Genomic DNA, 13,973 nt, shown 5'->3' on the forward strand with positions numbered 1-13,973 from the left:
AGGGAATTTATGTTTTATTGATTGACAATGATAATTGTGTCGGCGTCCTATTACTCGATGTTCGAAGCCGTCTCAGTTGGTCTCGGCGAATTTTCTTTCTATACTTATTTGACAGTTGACTTATGTTTGTAAGTTTACCACAGCAAATACACATTAAAAACAGAAACAGACATAAACAAAATGTCAACTGTCATGAACAATATGTCAAATTAATAATTTAAACACCGACTAAATATTTTAACGCATGTACGAACACGCCACAAGCTATATCTATTTTAAGAAATAAATATCTTACTTAAATAGCTATTTCTCCTAACATTTATATAGAAAATATCTCTTAGGTAACATTTTGTTGGCAACACATTTGTGAGAAAGGACTAATTACAGCGTAAGAATTACAAATAGTTTTTTTTTTTCATTTTTAAGGTCAATTGATAAGCCTGTTTTTTAGTAATACCAACATTTCATAATATCTACCCTTAAACCGTATCAAACAAAACAGCTTATAGAAAATGCGTCGAAAATGTTTGAAAATTCTGGTAGTAACAGCAAAAATTGTACAAAGGAGAATGGTAGGTATCTCTCTATATAAAAAAGTGGTATAGTTTGGCTGTAAACTGATTAAAATATATCTTTAATGTCTTTCAATAGATGGCAATCTAATTTATTTCAATTTTTGTTTAATATGATATAAAATTTACTAATCAGTTGCGACTAGAAAGTATAATTTTTTTTTAAAAACCCGTTCAGTCTGTTAGCTTTAATAAGAAATGTATGTACTAACATTATTCATAACGGTCGGTTGCCATGGCAACCAATCATTTAGGCTTAATCTACACTTCCACTGATCGGCATTCGGATACCGAATATTATGAACCCATATCTTTCGTTTCCTCTGATCAAATACAGCTGTATTTGTAATTAGCTAATTACAGCAATATTCTCGTCACTATTCTCCATAATGAAAATACTGAATTCGAATGCCACCCCATCCGCATTTCATAAATGAAGGTTGTTGTAAATTGTAGATAAATATCATTAGATCATTGCGGTTTTTTTATTTTTTTGTATAATTAATGTCAGCGATCGTTAAAAATATATTCAAAATACAATGTCAATGTCATTCCTTAAAACTTGGGTGGTCTGGATACTGGATTATCAACAACATCTTATACAAATTAAAAAAGAGCGCACAACGTAAGGGTTCTTAAGCTTTATAAGTAAATAAAAATCACAGAATTCGCCGCCATTAGAATGCCATTTCCTGACAGCTTGTGTTTATGTCAAATAAGATTTCATTTCGATACTTTATTAGAATTATTAAAGAGCGTAATAAGAATACAATAATAGACTAAAGGACGTATTTACGTGAAAAAATCTTCTCAAAACTGCCAAAGGAACGACACATCTTGTGACAGATGGGAGTTATGAGGCGTCAATGTCATTCTTGTTTATCTCTAAAGACAGCTGTCAAGTGAACCCTCCCATTTGACGTTTCTAGTCCTATGTATTACATATTAAAAAAACACCTACAAATAATAATTGCTTAAAGCATTTACAACGTTTTATAAATGTTTAAGAAAAAAAAATCATCTTAAATATGAGATATTTAAGTCTCTGTCAAGTACCGCTTAAATTTAATCACATTTAATAGTTAAAATAACGTAATTTTTAAATAATATTTGGTTAAATTACTTAAATTTACTTTGGCTGTTGATGGAGCCACTGCTCTTACCTGTAAAGAAGTTTGTATCATATTAGTCTAATGTATTTACAGCTCCAAGCGTACCCTTATTGTCGGAATTTTAATGATTTTGTATGAAAACCTTGATCATCGCTCTGTGGTCGTAATTTAAACTAAATAGAAACACGAAACGCATCGGATCGCAATCATGTAGGGAACTAGATAGAACATTATATTATATTTATATATAAAAATAATTATGTGCGGGAAATAAATTGGTAGCCCTAATACCAACAACCTGCTCTATTGAGCAAACCACAATGGGGTCATGTGTTCGAATCACGTGCATCAATAAAGTTTGCTTTATAATCAATTCTCTCATACGGTGAAGGAAGTCACCGTTAACAAACAGAAACGCCTATTTCGAAAACAAATCACGAAACATATAGAAATCTAAGGCTCTAGAAGTTGTACCACTGGTTTTTTTTATGTTTAATTCAAAGAGACCACTGGTTATTCTGTCAAATACAGTGTAAACTCCATGTAACGTACATCGACTTAATGACGAACTTCCTAAACCGTCGAAATTAATAGGCTTTGGTTGGTTAAGCTGATCTACCATACAATGATAAACTCTACAAAGCATTACACCCACTCTCAATAACGACAACAAATGAGTAATAAAGTACTTTTTATGTTGCTAAAATTAGTAAAAACTGCGGAGCTGTGTACGATGAGTGCTTTATTATACTAGCCCGCAATAAACTCGAATGTCGGCATCATGCATACGAACTTTCTAAGATATTTGTTCTTTTTTTAACAAATTGGGATTGCTTGCACGTGTAGACTGCTGTTGACCATGACTAATAAGTAGGAGTCATGGAATATTAAGTTTTTCTTCTCTCTTATCGACGCCATAAAATGCACAGTCAGTGTCGTTATATAGAGTTTACACTGTATTGTGAAAACTACAAAAAAAAGTGTATGTAAAGATTTTAAGTAAGATGTTAAGTATTAGATATTTTCACCTTTAATTACTGAAACATATTAATACTCACCACGACCTATTGATCTCGATAGAGGAGGAAAGTTTTCATCCAAATCAGGTGCAATTTGCAGTGCGTATTCTGTTGATTCATTCATTTGTATAAGAAACTATTTCTAAACAAAAATACTTCGAAACACTTATAAATCCTACTATCACATTATTTTATGATTAATTAGTTATTTTATATAAAGTTAACAATAGATATACTTACGTATATCAACAGGTCTGCGTAACGGAGTCATGACGCGTTTGTTTTGAGCTGAAAACGAATTTTAATATAAGTAAAACAAAGCAAAACCATTACTTATATTACCATAGACAAGATTTCGCTATAACAATAAACAATAGAAAAGCTAGAACGGAAGTACCGTATGACAAACCCCAACATTTTTTTAATTGAATTACATACAGTTAAAACTATTGCCATAATATATAAACAAGAGCCTAATGTTTGACGTAAGGGATTCAAACTCGACTGGACTATAGGTATAGGACTTTTTTTTATATAGAACATGGGGCAAACAGGCAGGAGGATTCCCTGATGTTCAGTGATGGAGACTTTAAATGCCAGAGGTTACGCGAGTGCGTTGCCGGCCTTTTAATAATTAGTACGCTCTATTCTTCAAGGACTCTAATTCCAATTGGTTCGGAAAACCTTCAGTGGTTACTCGTTACTCGTGTCGAAAAAAATTAATAAATTGCGGGTAGTTTATAATTTTTTAAAGCTAATTGACACTCAATATAAACATCCGAGGTGAATGTCTCAAGTATTCTGGGACTTCCTCTAATAGTTTGTAACGGTTATTTTTATAATTAAAGACACTGCCTTGAATTGCTATAAAGTTACGGTATGTGATACCATGGCAACAAACACTGTACAATCCACGTTACGGCCATATTAACTTATATAATAAAACGATATAATATTAGGTTAAATACTTATAATACACATATTATTTGTGTTTAAAATAAGAAATTTTTGTTGAAGGAAACAACAAAAAATTGGCACTTATAGTTATAGTTGATTAACAAATAATTCATGTATTGGTATGACGTAATGTAAGATTTTAACAACACTTACAGGGTGCAGGTGTACTGGCACTGCTGGACGCTGGACTTGCAGATGCTTGCGAACTACAGCTTATAGTCAGAGCACCCATTTTCGCCTGTGAAATTTTAAAATTAACATTTTTGATTATTTATAAAAATAAATCGGTCTGGCATCCTTTTATTTCCTGTCTCTTTTCATCGCAGCATTAACACAATTCGACAGAAAGGGACTTTGGTGAAAGTTCCATAAAACCATAAAATTACTATTTACGCTTAAAAAAATACGTTTTTATTAAACTTTCTTGTCATATTCTTTCACTTATATGAGATTTCAAGACAAATGTCCGCTTTTGGAACGAAGTTCCTTATCGCGCGTTGAGAAAGGGTGCTAGACGGAAAAATTAAGACCAAAAGTTGTAACGACACTTTTTGCTATAGTAAACCGTGCGGCGTTCTATGTCTATCTCTCTAACTCTCTCATAGACAAGCAAACAAGTATATACTACTAACATCGATGCAGTTTTTTGAAGAAACTTAAATAAAATATAATCCCAAACATGTTTCCTACTTCAGTTACCACAAGCAAATTATTACTAAAATTAAGTTTATATTACATTATATTTGTTAATAATAAAAAAAATATTATTATGACTTAAAAAAAAAATACAATTCCTTTACCAATTAATCGAAAGGAACTTCGTTCCATCCGGGTGTCCTTTGACACCTCTCAAGTTGTATTTTTCTATTACGATTCGACCAGTGTGCTAAACTGTTCGGCACAAATGTTCATTTTGGTCTACTCAAGCGAACAACTGCACTTGTGTGCGTGAACACGGTACAAGTTGGACTCGTGCCGACGCGCACACGCTCTTTGTTCGCGAACTCAGTCTTGCTTCCGCTACCAAAGCGAACACATGGCATACATAATACGCGCACTATGTCAAGTAATTTTTTGAATGATCAAGAATATATTAGGCATCCACATCTAGCGAGTATGTGCGGCACGCTTGCGGTCGCGTCTTCCTTCCGCCCGCGCCTCAAGCCCCGCACCCCTAACTTACACGCTCAGTTCGTTTCTGATTTCTGGAGCCTAAGTATGTTATGAAGTGGACGGAGGAGAATTGTTTACGCTTAATTGAAAACAAATAAGATTTCCGGTTTTAGTTCTTCAGGAATAATAATACTTTGCTCTTCTAAAAAGATACTGCAAGCTTGTGTAGGAATCTCAAGTGGCCAAGAATCTTAATGTCAAACTTAATTTATTTTCAACTGAATATGGTAAACTAACTTTGAACGGTTGAAACTAACCAACTGTTATAATTGGTGACAATTTAAAAAAAATATTGCATAGTATCCGCTTCATTGATGGCTTTTCAACTCTTTTTTTTTTCTTGTTATCAGTAATATAATAGCTAATGATGCCGCAATTATATTAAAAGCACCAGTGTCGTCCGACATCTTCGAAAGTACTGATCCAAAGCACTCTTACTCACTTAAACGAGCCTTGGATGAGTTGCGCTAGTTAAGTTACTCACATTATTGCCGGTGGGGACTGACGCCAAACACGATACGCGCTTAGCATAGCATATACTGTTATTGTTTGCACAAAATGTTTGTAAACACACAAACAAGCTCGCTATTTTGGTGGAATCGTACCTCTACAAACCTTGTCCAGAACTATTGCACAGACTGAGCTCAAATATGAAAAATTGTTTAGTCTTATGTCGGGTTAAGATAAATCCAAATCGTTATCTTTCACTATATATTTACATCAATTCGATGACTCAACAAAATCGGCCAAGCAGTTCCCGATTTAGCGTAATTTATCGTTTCCTCTCAGTGGCGAGGACTACTCCAAACCGTTATTATCGTGGTTAGTCCGAAAGATTTGAGATAATCCCATCACCTTGAACCTTTGATGCTACCTGTAGGGCTCCATCTGTTACCTTAGGTATTTTGATGCAGACATTTGTTGTTCATTATATATTCACTATATGTGTTAGGGTACATCTGTATCCGCTCATATATTTGGTTGATGACTCAACAAAATCATTTAATGTAATTTATCGCTTCCTCTCAGTGGCGAGGACTACTCCAAACCGTTATTATCGTGATTAGTCCGAAAGATTTGAGATAATCCCATCACCTTGAACCTTTGATGCTACCTGTAGGGCTCCATCTGTTACCTTAGGTCTCTTGATGCGGACATTTGTTGTTAATTATATATTCACTATATGTGTTAGGGTACATCTGTATCCGCTCATATATTTGGTTGATGACTCAACAAAATCATTTAATGTAATTTATCGCTTCCTCTCAGTGGCGAGGACTACTCCAAACCGTTATTATCGTGGTTAGTCCGAAAGATTTGAGATAATCCCATCACCTTGAACCTTTGATGCTACCTGTAGGGCTCCATCAGTTACCTTAGGTATTTTGATGCGGACATTTGTTGTTAATTATATATTCACTATATGTGTTAGGGTACATCTGTATCCGCTCATATATTTGGTTGATGACTCAACAAAATCATTTAATGTAATTTATCGCTTCCTCTCAGTGGCGAGGACTACTTCAAACCGTTATTATCGTGGTTAGTCCGAAAGATTTGAGATAATCCCATCACCTTGAACCTTTGATGCTACCTGTAGGGCTCCATCTGTTACCTTAGGTCTTTTGATGCGGACATTTGTTGTTAATTATATATTCACTATATGTGTTAGGGTACATCTGTATCCGCTCATATATTTTCTTGATGACTCAACAAAATCATTTAATGTAATTTATCGCTTCCTCTCAGTGGCGAGGACTACTCCAAACCGTTATTATCGTGGTTAGTCCGAAAGATTTGAGATAATCCCATCACCTTGAACCTTTGATGCTACCTGTAGGGCTCCATCTGTTACCTTAGGTCTTTTGATGCGGACATTTGTTGTTAATTATATATTCACTATATGTGTTAGGGTACATCTGTATCCGCTCATATATTTTCTTGATGACTCAACAAAATCATTTAATGTAATTTATCGCTTCCTCTCAGTGGCGAGGACTACTTCAAATCGTTATTATCGTGGTTAGTCCGAAAGATTTGAGATAATCCCATCACCTTGAACCTTTGATGCTACCTGTAGGGCTCCATCTGTTACCTTAGGTCTCTTGATGCAGACATTTGTTGTTAATTATATATTCACTATATGTGTTAGGGTACATCTGTATCCGCTCATATATTTGGTTGATGACTCAACAAAATCATTTAATGTAATTTATCGCTTCCTCTCAGTGGCGAGGACTACTCCAAACCGTTATTATCGTGGTTAGTCCGAAAGATTTGAGATAATCCCATCACCTTGAACCTTTGATGCTACCTGTAGGGCTCCATCTGTTACCTTAGGTCTCTTGATGCAGACATTTGTTGTTAATTATATATTCACTGTATGTGTTAGGGTACATCTGTATCCGCTCATATATTTTCTTGATGACTCAACAAAATCATTTAATGTAATTTATCGCTTCCTCTCAGTGGCGAGGACTACTTCAAACCGTTATTATCGTGGTTAGTCCGAAAGATTTGAGATAATCCCATCACCTTGAACCTTTGATGCTACCTGTAGGGCTCCATCTGTTACCTTAGGTCTTTTGATGCGGACATTTGTTTTTAATTATATATTCACTATATGTGTTAGGGTACATCTGTATCCGCTCATATATTTGGTTGATGACTCAACAAAATCATTTAATGTAATTTATCGCTTCCTCTTAGTGGCGAGGACTACTCCAAACCGTTATTATCGTGGTTAGTCCGAAAGATTTGAGATAATCCCATCACCTTGAACCTTTGATGCTACCTGTAGGGCTCCATCTGTTACCTTAGGTCTCTTGATGCAGACATTTGTTGTTAATTATATATTCACTGTATGTGTTAGGGTACATCTGTATCCGCTCATATATTTTCTTGATGACTCAACAAAATCATTTAATGTAATTTATCGCTTCCTCTCAGTGGCGAGGACTACTTCAAACCGTTATTATCGTGGTTAGTCCGAAAGATTTGAGATAATCCCATCACCTTGAACCTTTGATGCTACCTGTAGGGCTCCATCTGTTACCTTAGGTCTCTTGATGCAGACATTTGTTGTTAATTATATATTCACTGTATGTGTTAGGGTACATCTGTATCCGCTCATATATTTTCTTGATGACTCAACAAAATCATTTAATGTAATTTATCGCTTCCTCTCAGTGGCGAGGACTACTTCAAACCGTTATTATCGTGGTTAGTCCGAAAGATTTGAGATAATCCCATCACCTTGAACCTTTGATGCTACCTGTAGGGCTCCATCTGTTACCTTAGGTCTCTTGATGCAGACATTTGTTGTTAATTATATATTCACTATATGTGTTAGGGTACATCTGTATCCGCTCATATATTTGGTTGATGACTCAACAAAATCATTTAATGTAATTTATCGCTTCCTCTCAGTGGCGAGGACTACTCCAAACCGTTATTATCGTGGTTAGTCCGAAAGATTTGAGATAATCCCATCACCTTGAACCTTTGATGCTACCTGTAAGGCTCCATCTGTTACCTTAGGTCTTTTGATGCGGACATTTGTTTTTAATTATATATTCACTATATGTGTTAGGGTACATCTGTATCCGCTCATATATTTTCTTGATGACTCAACAAAATCATTTAATGTAATTTATCGCTTCCTCTCAGTGGCGAGGACTACTCCAAACCGTTATTATCGTGGTTAGTCCGAAAGATTTGAGATAATCCCATCACCTTGAACCTTTGATGCTACCTGTAGGGCTCCATCTGTTACCTTAGGTCTCTTGATGCGGACATTTGTTGTTAATTATATATTCACTATATGTGTTAGGGTACATCTGTATCCGCTCATATATTTGGTTATCAAATACACCTTGCTCATACATACTCTACATATACCAGAGTGGAATTGATAACTTTAACTTCAAAGGAATGGCAACGTAGTTAAGTTTTCGACTTAACAACAACTTCTAGACACATATTTTTTTTTATCTTTGATTATTGTGTTGTGTTTCTGTGTGTGTTTTGTTAGTAATAAATGTTATGTCTAACTGAGTCTCCGTTTTGAAATTCGAGTTATAGAGTATAAATATCAATACTTCATGACGACATCACGAGTTACAAAGTCTAAATAATTCGATATATTGCGTATTAAGAGGTTCAGTACATGGCAATTTTTTACGACTTAACGAGATTCGAGGTATCGAGATTTCACTGTATACATATACTTCTAACATTTAAGACATATATATACTCAAATTATTTACACTTAAAAAAAATGTGGGCACTTACAACTGTAGCTATAGGATCAACTTGTCTTTTCTCTTTCATCTCCATTATTGCCTGAAAAAAAAAACCTTTTATCACTACAATAACATTGGATTTGTTAATGTATGTCCGTGTACAAATTTCTCCAAAAACAAACTCATATCAAGATGGTCCTTTTTTAATCATGTATATTTCTGACATACCTACTTATCATTAATTTTTTTATAGTAACAGGAGGCAAACGGGCAGGAGGCTCACCACCCATGGACACTTACGATTGCCGGAAGGCTCGCAAGTGCGTTGCCGGCCTTTAGCATTCTCATTGACAAGTATTTGAAAAATGGGTTTTTAACCAAGTACACTTATGAACCACAACAGACAAGATGTTAAATTGCTTCTAAATTTACATTTACTACCAGTTCGCAAGTTCAGTGCGTAGAGTTAATCGCCAAGTTTTGAGTCATGCAAATTGTTTGAACTGGAGCAAAACAATCCCAAGGATTATGATCATTTCAATAATCGTCAAGTAATTAAAAATCTATTACAACAACTTTTTGAAGACTGGACATTTTTTTATGTTAAACATATTTATTAGTAAAGGTTAAATTATTGAAGAAAAAATCTTACCTCCAAATCCACGTCAGCAGGTAAATGCTTTCCCAGTTTGAGCTGAATCGCAAATCCATAACAGCAATGGTCCATTATGGTGAACGCTTGACGAGTCACGCGAGACTTGGAACATTCCTGGGTCATATCTATACTGTTATGGTGCTGAAAAACAAATATAACCTTTTTTCATAGATTCCAAATAGCACTAAACAGTTTATGTATTGCCAAGAGAATTTGATTACATAGAGTACTAGTAATATTAGATTTATTCATACTTCGTTACATTTCTACAAAACAAATAACACACAAATTATAAGGGATGCAATAGGTGGCCTTATCGCTAACAAGCCATATCTTCCAGGCAACCTTAGAAAGGAAAAGAACTAAACAAATGTGTACATCTGTACACACGTAAGAAGTGAAACTTATTTACTGACCTTATTTTTCGAAAAATGTCCTACTATATGCAACTTTACAGAAATTGGTTAAATAAAGTTAAATTAGATAAAGTTTAACAAAAGGCATTTATTATCATAGACATGAATACAAATAATACAATTATTTCATTTTAACTTATTACTACTGAGATTATTACAGAATTTCATTAATAATTGTTATAGAATTATTACTATCATTGTTATTATATATTTTTGTTATTAATGGCTTTGAAACTCTTCGAATCAATCGTGGTAGGGACAAGAAAAAGATGGTGCGTAACGTAAAAATGTGACGCGTAACCAAAAAATGTGACCGTATTTTTTTACAACGCTTATAAAATTTATAAACTAAACTAAAATGCTCGTCTCACGGATTCATGAATTGCGATGCAATACAAAAGAATACGACATACAAGAATTACAAAAGTCACGATTGAGTTGGATAGGATGTGGTTAAGAAATGTTTATGTAGGAGAGTTTTAAAAGATGCTAGGGAGGTAGCCAATCGTATGGAGTCTGCCAGCCTATTCCACAACTAAATGGCGGAGATCAAACGGATTGCCTAAGACAGATGAGATTTGAGATGGAATTTCCAATCAGCATCTATTGGTGAAGCGTAACATATAGATATAAGGACCTGTTTGTGGAAGTTTAAGACAAGTCGTCATGTGGTCGAACCAATAGAAGCTTTGTGGGCATTTATCATTCACATGTACGGTGAAGGAAAACATCGCCAGAACATCATGAACCGGCTATCATAGTCATTTTATTGTATGGGCGCACTAACAATTAATTTCCGTACTAAAACTGGGGCTGCCTATTAGTGGTAAAATTACTAGTTTAATTTTAATTAAAAAAAAAAATATAATTCTTCGGCTAGTTACCCTATTTGTAGTCGTAAATAATTAATAACATACACAATACTTTATAATGTTTAGAGCTCCATACAAGTATCAAACAAAAGTACAAAATACCAATGGCGTCTTACACCGGACCCAGGCGAAAACTACTCGGGGAATATTCTCATAATATTTAATGCGAGTCGAGCCCGCTGTCCAGCGCTACCCGCCTTGCTTTTTACGTTTTACTCTTGCAGCAGAATTTTTTCAGCTGCGATCTGTTCTCAAGCAACATGTCGCATAAGCCCATCCCGGGATACCCTCACGCCAGTCTCGAACTCCAGATCGCATCTGGCCCTTTCAAAAGTCAGCAAGTAAATGAACCACAGTTTGATCGTTTCTATCGTGACAGTCGCACGCCGAGCTTGACTTCAGTATGAGTCTGTGTAAATAGTGTCCAAAAGCCCCGTCGTCAGTCAAAATCTACGCGTGAGGTGCGAAACGCCTCGTCTTGTATGCCGCGATCTTTAAAAACATTTTTGTGACTGAGGCCCCCCGTGACCCCGTCACACCGACGGCAACCCCAGCGAGAGCATCTGCCCTCTCGTTTCCCGGTGCTAAATACTTACATCGCATCCAATTTGCGGTGTGTACAAGAACAAATCCTTCTTCAACATACTCAATGCAATGGCCTCTGTTGGAATTTGTTTCTTGAATGTTTCATGGACATTTGCTAAGTGGTATAGTAAAGTGTCCAATCTGTACACACGGAAGATCGATTCCTCTTCCCCTATGTTAAAACAATTATAAATATATCGCACAGCATTTAAACATAACAGTAAATTAATTCTGTTATTAATATAATTTTAGTCTTCAATATGGTTTAAAGATAATAATTTCAGTTTGGTAGGCTCCAACAGCTGATGACTTTTAAAATTATTAAACTTAAAATGTAAAGAAAATTGAAAGTTACTGTTTACATTGTTCTGATTTATAAATTTTAATGAACAGATCAGACATTTGCAACAAACATTTTTTCTACTAGTATTTAAATTTCTTACCGGCCCGTCTACACATTTGAGACAAAAAATTGGAGACAATAGGCACTTTATCAGGCATCACAAATATTGGAGGCAAAACATCAACACTTGGGTTGCTCTTCTTAAGGTATTCAATGATATTGGCAAGAATTTGCATGTAATTACTCGGTTTCTTTGTCTCATCTGGTAGTTCTAATCCAAATTCTTGAGCACCAAGTTTAACATCATATGCATAGCCCATTGGAATGCCACCTGAAAATATACAATATTTTATGTACAAATTTATTAACATAAGAATAATACCATATTATGTATTCCAGGCTTTCTCAATTAAATCATAAACTATTGATTGGTCTTAGAAAGTAAATTAAGAAATTACAATTTAAGTTAAATAGACACACAAGCAACACACAACACATCACAAAAAATTAAATGAGACAAAGGTTGTAAATGAGAAGTCTAACTAAAAGCTAAATAATATATATAATAATTAACCCTATATACAATAGGCACAGAAGGCTGTTAACTTACTTGCCTATTAGATTAACAAATATACAGTATTACTGTATATTTATATACAGTAATTGTTGCAATTTTTTAATTTGTTAATATGAATTTCTGTTCATGAATTAAGAATGTTGATTGTCAGTCATTAGGAGTGCTTTATTGTAACACATATTTCTATATAGTAGCTGATATGGGATTCCTTTGTTAAACCTTTGATTAAAATGATGATGTAGTATTTTATCTAAGTTTAATAGTCTATTGTTAACCATTGACTTACCAGGATTAATGATCTCATGGTATACTTCATCTAAGCCATCCTTTAGAGTGAACCTTAACATGGTGCTTTCTCCAATTAAATAGTCTTCCTTTACTTTGCAATAATAATTCACATCCATAAGATAAATATCTATGTTTGGTGTACCTACAAAAATATGTATAATAAAGTAAGTATGACTGACAAAACTGTATATTTTTAAAAAATAATGTTCAAATTGCAGTCCAGATAAGTTAAAATAAGAAAAATTGGTTGTTCCAACAAAGAAAAAATCAAAGTTAAAAACTAATACTATTGTCAAATATTACAAGCTATAAATTTACCTACTGCTTCTACTGACATCCAGGGCATAAATTTAAAGAGATTAAATATTTACTTACCACCAGAAATCTTGTTAATTGCCACCAGATTGCTTATATCTTGTTTTTCATATTCTTCAGCCTGTTTTTGCTCTTGTTCTTGTCTGATAATCTCAGAAATTGGGACGCCATAAGCTGTGTATTTTTTTTGAGGCACTTTGTTTTTGTTCTTCTCTGCTTTCGCTTTTGCTTCATATTTTGCTCGGACGGATGGGTGTGCAGACTGAAATTGTGAGATCATTATTAAATACTCCCCATGATGTTATCACCCACAACATTATTTATATTTAAAATTTGTAAGTAATTAAAAAATGTGCTGATAAAAATACATGTTTGTTTTATTGAGCTTAGCCCCAAAATTGCATACGAAGATTTGTTACCGAAATGACATTGGATCATTTTCTTTTATTCCTGGCATTCGAGGGTCATATTATACGATTTACGAATTCTCGGTTCTCACCGTCCATACTGGTGATGCCGCTTCCACCGCCTCCGGCAAGTTCTTTAAATGGATTCCCTTTTTCGCTTGTTCTGCTTTATAATCTAAAGCAAAGTAGTAAAAGGCAGTTTTTGCTGGCTTTTTCGGCATTTTACCATGAAATAGTAATAATAAGGAAAGTTTACTAAAGTCGAAAATATAATCAAATTCCAGTGAAATTCAAACTGCTAACGTCTGACTATAGTTAAATTCTTATTGGGTATATCGTATAAGACATACGTTATAAGCCTTTTAATTGTATTTAAGGAAAGTACAGTATACGTTTATTTATTAATCACAGTAACTGACAGTGACATTAGACATTTGT

At 34.4% G+C, this 13,973-nt stretch overlaps 1 protein-coding gene across 1 annotated transcript; it reads right to left on the bottom strand.

The window, feature by feature from the left end:
• Position 1: 1 nt before the first annotated feature.
• LOC123712639 (protein maelstrom homolog) lies at positions 2-13,929 on the bottom strand. Its single transcript, XM_045665868.1, has 11 exons — positions 13,628-13,929; positions 13,189-13,390; positions 12,812-12,955; positions 12,049-12,279; positions 11,617-11,777; positions 9,730-9,873; positions 9,127-9,177; positions 3,814-3,898; positions 2,944-2,991; positions 2,743-2,811; positions 2-1,735 (listed from the first exon to the last, which is right to left on the bottom strand). Exons 1-11 carry the CDS (start codon positions 13,754-13,756, stop codon positions 1,692-1,694), a joined length of 1,308 nt encoding a protein of 435 aa, XP_045521824.1. The 5' UTR covers positions 13,757-13,929; the 3' UTR covers positions 2-1,691.
• Positions 13,930-13,973: the final 44 nt, after the last annotated feature.

The sequence above is a fragment of the Pieris brassicae genome, chromosome 1, assembly GCF_905147105.1.
Source record: "Pieris brassicae chromosome 1, ilPieBrab1.1, whole genome shotgun sequence".
NCBI classification, from domain to species: Eukaryota; Metazoa; Arthropoda; class Insecta; order Lepidoptera; family Pieridae; genus Pieris; species Pieris brassicae.

Bases quoted from the DNA above. Each gene is read 5' to 3' on its own strand.
- LOC123712639 (XM_045665868.1), bottom strand. From the start codon at position 13,756: ATGCCGAAAAAGCCAGCAAAAACTGCCTTTTACTACTTTGCTTTAGAT. The intron at 9,178-9,729 runs GTAAGATTTTTT...TTTTTTTTTCAG, and splicing joins CTGCTGACGTGGATTTGGAG to GCAATAATGGAGATGAAAGA. The intron at 2,992-3,813 runs GTAAGTGTTGTT...ATTCGTTTTCAG, and splicing joins TGCCAGTACACCTGCACCCT to CTCAAAACAAACGCGTCATG.